The 6,614-nt window shown below is 41.1% G+C and overlaps 1 protein-coding gene across 1 annotated transcript; it reads right to left on the reverse strand.

Annotated features, from left to right (window-relative positions):
- Positions 1 to 269: 269 nt before the first annotated feature.
- tctn2 (tectonic family member 2) lies at positions 270 to 6,528 on the reverse strand. The gene is made up of 18 exons (XM_056290521.1): positions 6,392 to 6,528; positions 6,078 to 6,191; positions 4,429 to 4,499; positions 4,026 to 4,227; positions 3,795 to 3,895; positions 3,473 to 3,672; positions 3,229 to 3,349; positions 2,976 to 3,132; positions 2,771 to 2,854; positions 2,516 to 2,638; positions 2,330 to 2,404; positions 2,111 to 2,209; positions 1,802 to 1,919; positions 1,622 to 1,725; positions 1,317 to 1,464; positions 996 to 1,139; positions 788 to 876; positions 270 to 705 (listed from the first exon to the last, which is right to left on the reverse strand). The coding sequence occupies exons 1-18, from the start codon at positions 6,486 to 6,488 to the stop codon at positions 584 to 586; spliced, it is 2,169 nt and encodes a 722-aa protein (XP_056146496.1). The 5' UTR covers positions 6,489 to 6,528; the 3' UTR covers positions 270 to 583.
- Positions 6,529 to 6,614: the final 86 nt, after the last annotated feature.

The following is a 6,614-nucleotide window of genomic DNA, read 5'->3' on the forward strand; positions in this document are numbered from 1 at the left end:
AGAGGGTTCGGATCAGTTAGCCGTCCGGTGATCAAGTGCTAATAAAAGCAGCAGGGTCCCATCATAAAAGAAAACCCGCATAAGTTATGAAGACATATCGATGTCAAGTTCAGGCATATATTGGCTTGCACCGTGGATAACGACCACGTCACTTCTATCACTGTGTTCATTCAGTCCGACTTGCATGACAGCGAATTGGGTGTTTGGCCAATGACTACCTCCTCCCGGATTCTGCGCACACGACACACAAACGCAAAGGATTTGGTCAACGCAATGGTTTATTTATTTATTTTTTCACAGTGGTCCACCAACACAATTTATATTCTTATAAACCAATTTTTAAATATTCTTTAAATAAACACGATTCTGATTCTAAATAACCTAGAACCCAGTAGGAAAAATGTTAGGACATCTCAGGGACATTTAATCATTACATTCAAATATGTTTTGTTTCTTTACCACGGCTTTGCTCGCCTTTACCAAGATCAATGGTCAAGATAGAAGATACAACAGAAGATACACTCCCTATAAGGCCACTTGTCCATCTGTTTATTTTTGTCAGCTTTTTGAATTACTCTAGGTTTTATAGAGATGCGCTGCTCCATGCCTGTCGAATTTGTCTCCATAGAGTCCCAAGAACAGAGGCAACAACGAAGAAGAACACCAAGATGAGACCCTTAGCCAATGACTGGGAATGTGGCTCACCTGGAAAAAGAAAAATACATGTAACTCTACTTCTTCTGTTCATTGTCTCTATTCTACTTGTGTAAATTCCATAAATTCCCACCTGTGTAATATCTTGTGATAGGAAAGGCAAGCTCTGGCCAACACACATCATTCCTGTTACAGTCATACTCTGTGAAGTTGATTTGAAACCTGAGAAACACAGGATCAGAGCAGGGATTCCCAGTACAGGTCAGAATTAGTCAGACAATAAACACTGGACTGATAAAAATCTTTCTTTGATGTGACATTCTCGGTATTTGGGGAAGCACCTGGTTTTGGGTGGTCCTGTGTTAATAAGTTTTTCAGTGAAGGTGACTGATGATGTAACAGGGAATGACTGAGTATCCAATACATTCATACAAAGAGAGGTGTCTCCTCCTCCACACTCCAATCTCCAAGTGGACAGACTGTAACTGAAAAATAACCATACAACGAAAGATAAGAATCAGGCTTTTGTTCTTCACTGATCTGGTGATGCTTAGGGCACCACATGATATAATTCAGAATTATCAACATGTATGAGTAGAAAATGTATTTAGCACTGCACCATCTATGTGTTAAGAGTGTAATCACAATTAAGAGTCACACACCTGACTTGCAGAGAGTGAATCTCCCATTGAGGTATTCCTTCAATCATGTCTGTGATGATAGTCCTAACGTGGATGTGCTGGTGTGATGGAATACCAGAGCATGAACTGGTTGTATCATCTACTTGACTGCTTGAGTTCAGTGTCACAACTGGAAATTATATGTCGTGAGGAATGTTGGATTGGAACCAGAGAACTTTTTAAAATTTAAAACAAATTTTGTGTAATCTGAACAAAAAGTCACGTTTACTATTTTTTAAGCATTTGCATAAATTGGTGTACAATAACAGTTAGAACCATTTACTCACAGGTTATGTTTACCCAGTCTGTCATAGTTAGATCATCTGGGTCTCCAGTCTTAGCTACTAGTGTTGCTCTTATCAAGGTAGCCTGTAGCAAAGCAACAGTCTCTCTACAAAAGAAAAACAATGATATTTCAAGTAGACAAATAAAGGTGTGTTATGTCAAACAAAAACTCAGAGACCAACCTCAGGGCGTTACATTGGGTAAGATTCTGTAGGCTGACAGGTAGCAGACATCCTGCAGTTGAGTTCTCTCCAAACAGGACTGGCCTCATCTCAGCAGTGTAACAAAGTCCATCACTTACTGATGGCAAGTATAAAAAAGGGGCTTTAAATACACAAATGTGGACACACTATGTAACACTAATCCTTTTCATACATTGTTCAGATATATACAAAGCAGTTAGGCTGAAGTTACTTGCATCATTATGTCCATTATAACAATTAGATAATGACATTTTATCGATACCTCCTTGCCAAGAAAATGGGTATTACCTGGTTTCCAAAGATTGATCGATGTCCTCTTTATTAGTTTTGTATTAATCTCCATAGTGTCCACAAACCCAGCAATAACAGGCCTTTCCAGCTGATACCCTGAAGCCATACAGAATGTTTGTTGGTAAACCAGTGTTAACAGGTCCCATGAAATTTCAGACACAACATGTCAGACATGCAAACTTTTTCCAGATGTCTGGTATCTTGGATAGCATTAACCTGGTTTTCCTGACTTCAGTTCACCCTGGAATTCTCCATTCAAAAACAAAGAAGAATATCTTGTAGTTAATGCAACTGTTAAAAAGAGAGAAAAATACACACTTAAACCCAAAACTCATCAAATGCAACCATTATACATTTTAACTATTATAAAGCAAGTAATGGGTAAAACTTGAAGGCCCTTACCACTACCATTTAGCATGAAACTCCCAACAGTGCGTGTTAGTGTAATATTGGTGAGGCCATTTCCTTGCCAGAAGAATTTGTAAGTCAAGGCCAAGGTCACGTTCACACACAGCTGCCCCTCATCTTCATAAACAAGTCAAATAATTCCAGAATTTGAGCAGAAAAATAACAGTAAAACACAAATCTGAATATTAAAAAAGTCACTGTATATCTTAAGTTATAAAAGTAATGGTAGGGATATGATATTGCCTATACCGGGAGGGGTGAAATGTGCTGTGTTTGTGACAAATTGACTTAAATCAACAGGCTCTTCTTCTAGCACATCCACTGTAACCACACCTGAAATACAAAAAACAAAATCAAAACACAGGAAACCTCAATGAATTAGGCTATAATAGCAATGAAATTGGAAAGTAATGTGATCACTTCCATACTTGTACAATGAGCAAGTAAAACATACCCCCTTGGCCATCCCTCACTTGAACCCTCAAATCACTTAGTGTTGTCTGTAATGGAGGTCCATTTGGGCAGGAGTGCAAAGAGGTTAAACACTTGCTCTTGAAGTTTTTCAAGAATGCCACTGGTGCATTGTATAAACACTGTCCAGCAAGAGAATTCTGTAGAACGATAAAAAGGGCATTAAATGAGACAGTTTGGCTATAAACACAAAATCTATTGAAATCTTGATGCATTTTCGATAGTGTAAGTCTCACCTGAGGAATGGTGAAGTATTGATCATTTGAGGTAAAGATGGGACTTCCTTGGCGATAATCATTTGTCGGTATTGGTGCTGACAATATCGTTCTTTGGAAGGATGGGCAAGGCTTTGGTGTACTGTGTATGGTGCAATTTATGGGCATCAATTATAGAAGAGGATACAATACAAAAAAAAACATTTTAATGTTATAGAATCAAATATTGAATAAATACTTGTATATTACTTCATTTATCCCTCACATGGTTTTTCCCTGGTAAAATTGTCCAAGGTATGGGTTATTCTCTGGTGGAGAGCTGACACAGAGAAATGGAAACCAATCAGGGGCATTTTCAGCTGATTGTACAGAGCAATGGTAGTCCGGTGTAGGAGAGATGTGCCCACCAAAGGGCCCTGGGAGGCAATGGAACTCAAAAAGCTTCAGATCCTCAGAAGAGCAGTCCTGTGAGTGTGGATGATCAATGTCAAGTCATACATAAACAGACTCAGAAGATAAGCTACAGTGAGAATAAGGTATATTAGCCTTTGTTAAAGAATATGTAATGACGTGAAAGTTGTGGATACCTTGTCACAGCAGCAGCGTATGTCACACATTTTGACAGTGAGATCACAGGGACAGGGACCAAGTGGGTGGTACACTTGATTGGGAATAACTGTTTTATTATCTGAAATGGATAGGAGGGTTTATCATATGTGCATAAATGCTACTTTTAGCCAATAACCACAAAATTACATGCCCTGCATAATATCAAAATACTATCATGCAGAGCAATTTCATTATCTCTTTAAGCTCACCTGATACAAAGTTAGTCGGAGGAAACAAGGCATATATCTCAGCCTGAATAAGCATAGATGCTTGAGGTGTGTCTCCCAGACAGGCAGACATCTGGAGAGCCTCCAGAACACACAAGGGCTTTGGGCAGCAATCTGTTTCATTCTCTTGATCACCACACAAATACAGACTGCGGTTAAGTCTCAGCTGGACTCGAGTTATAGTCTGGGACAAAGGTGGAGACAAACATTTAGGAAGAATGCTCTTAGGTCAGGCTGAACACACTGAAATATGAGGTCAGTTGTGATAAAGTAGGGAAGTTGTCATTACTGTAATAAAACCAATTTTGCCTGTTAGTCTAGTCTTAGAATGTATTTATTATTTGCTGTATATTATTAGGATTCAAGGTGAGATTTGGCTACATACCTTTCCCACTAGTTCCTTTGAGAGAATCCATTGCTTTGACTCCTCCACACAGGAGGGCGGAGGAAGACGTCCTATAAAAATATAACAAATAATATCGGCACAAAACAATGGTGAATCACACAATCATCTTGGGTCACAAAAAAATGCCTGTCTCGTTCTATCTTTGTTTGAGAAAGATCTTAATCCACTATTAGCACTGTGAAGAATAGCACATAGGCAGTAGATGCATTGATGAGCCAAAACATTATGACCACTCACAGGTGAACCGAATAATGTTGATCATCAGCCAAACAAAGGCACATGTAAAGGCCTGGGTAGATCAGATGGTAAGGGAACAATCAGTTCTTGTCAGCTCTAGTCAACGTGCTGGATGCAGGAGAAATGGGCTGGAGTAAAGACCTGAGCGACTTTGACAAGGGCTAAATTGTTATGGCAAGATGACTGGGTTAGAGCATCTCTGAAACAACAAAGCTTGTGGGGGTACTCCTGCTCAGCAGTGATGAGTACATACCGACAGTGGTCCGAGGAGGGATAAACCACAAACCAGCGACAGGGTGTTGGGAGCCTAAGACTCATCGATGCGCAAGGGCAATGAAGGCTGTCCTGTCTGGTCCGGACCGACAGAAGGTCTACTGTGGCACAAGTCACAGAAAATTGCAATGATGGTTACAGGAGGAATGTGTCACAACTGCTGTCACCTTGCTGCGTATGGGGCTGCGTAGTCACAGACCGGTCAGAGTGCCCATGATGACCCCTGTCCACCATTAAAAGCACCTACAATGGACATGTGAGCGTCGTAACTGGACCTGGAAGAAGGTTGCCTGGTCCAAGGAGTCCCATTTTCTTTTAGGTGGATGGATGGATGGATTGCATTTATATACTGCTTTTCTAGCTCCCATGGATGGCTGTGTATGTGTGCACTGTTTACCTGGGGAAGTGATGGCACCAGGCTGCACTGTGGGAAGACGACAGGCCAGTGGAGGGAGTGTGATGCTCTGGGCAATGTTTTGCTGGGAAACCCTGGGTCTGGCCATTCATGTAGACGTCAATTTGACACATGCCATGTTTGCAGACCAGGTACACCCCTTCATGGCAATGGTATTCCCTGATGGCAGTGGCCTCTTTCAGCAGGATAATGCGACCTGCCACACTGCGCCAACACTGTTTGGGAATGGTTTGAGGAACATGATAAATTGTTCAAGGTGTTGCCCTGGCCTCCAAATTCTCCAGATCTCAATCCGATTGAGCATCTGTGGAATGTGCTGGACCGACAAGTCCGATTAACGGCGGCTCCCCCTCGTGACTTGAAGGATCTGCTGCTAATGTTTTGCCAGATACCACAGGACACCTTTAGGTGTCTTGAAGACTCCATGCCTCGATGGGCCGGCACTGTTTTGGCGGAACACGGAGGACCAACAGCATATTAGGCAGGTGGTCATAATATGTTGGCTCATCAGAGTATATCCTCTATGACATTTGTATCGTAACTGTCCGGATTGGTAAAGTATCCTCATACAACCAGTGTACCAAACACTACCCATTTAAAAAGAATCAGTTGCATTAAACGATGCCTTATTTCTCTGCTATATCATCATATATACAAACATACCACACAGTCAAACCGAAAGGTGGAAGAGCTTCGATTTTACCAGTAGTGTTGGATGGGGATACTGTCCTTAATTTCAGAGATATGTCTGTCGCGTTTCCAAGCAAGTACGTCGTGACCGTGGGTCCAGTTGCAAGGCGATAGGACGGCTGAAAAACTGTTGAGCAGAATATACGATATTAATCAGCTACCCTGTATCTATTACAACTCTATGGTTAATACGTTAACGTAAACTAACGCTAGCTTAATTTCAATGTGGACAAGGGGATTGTGGTAATAAGTCATAACTGTTGAGGTTCGTTTGTAAGGTTTATGTTAAAACAGATGGACGAATGAATAAATAAATTGACTTCCTACCGAGAGCGCTTCTGGTATTTGATATGAATACCAACGGCCACATACACAGAAACAGCCGCGAAACCACGCTTGATCGTGAAAACAATACGTCTGCCATTTGTCGCAGTTAGAATGCCGCCATACGTGTACACTGTTTCAGATGTCTCTTGGCAACGCATTGATCCTAAACCAATCAAACGTTAGACAGATGCTCTGGTCCAATTAAAAGTCAGATATATGCTCT

This window comes from Lampris incognitus, chromosome 1, assembly GCF_029633865.1.
Source record: "Lampris incognitus isolate fLamInc1 chromosome 1, fLamInc1.hap2, whole genome shotgun sequence".
NCBI classification, from domain to species: domain Eukaryota; kingdom Metazoa; phylum Chordata; class Actinopteri; order Lampriformes; family Lampridae; genus Lampris; species Lampris incognitus.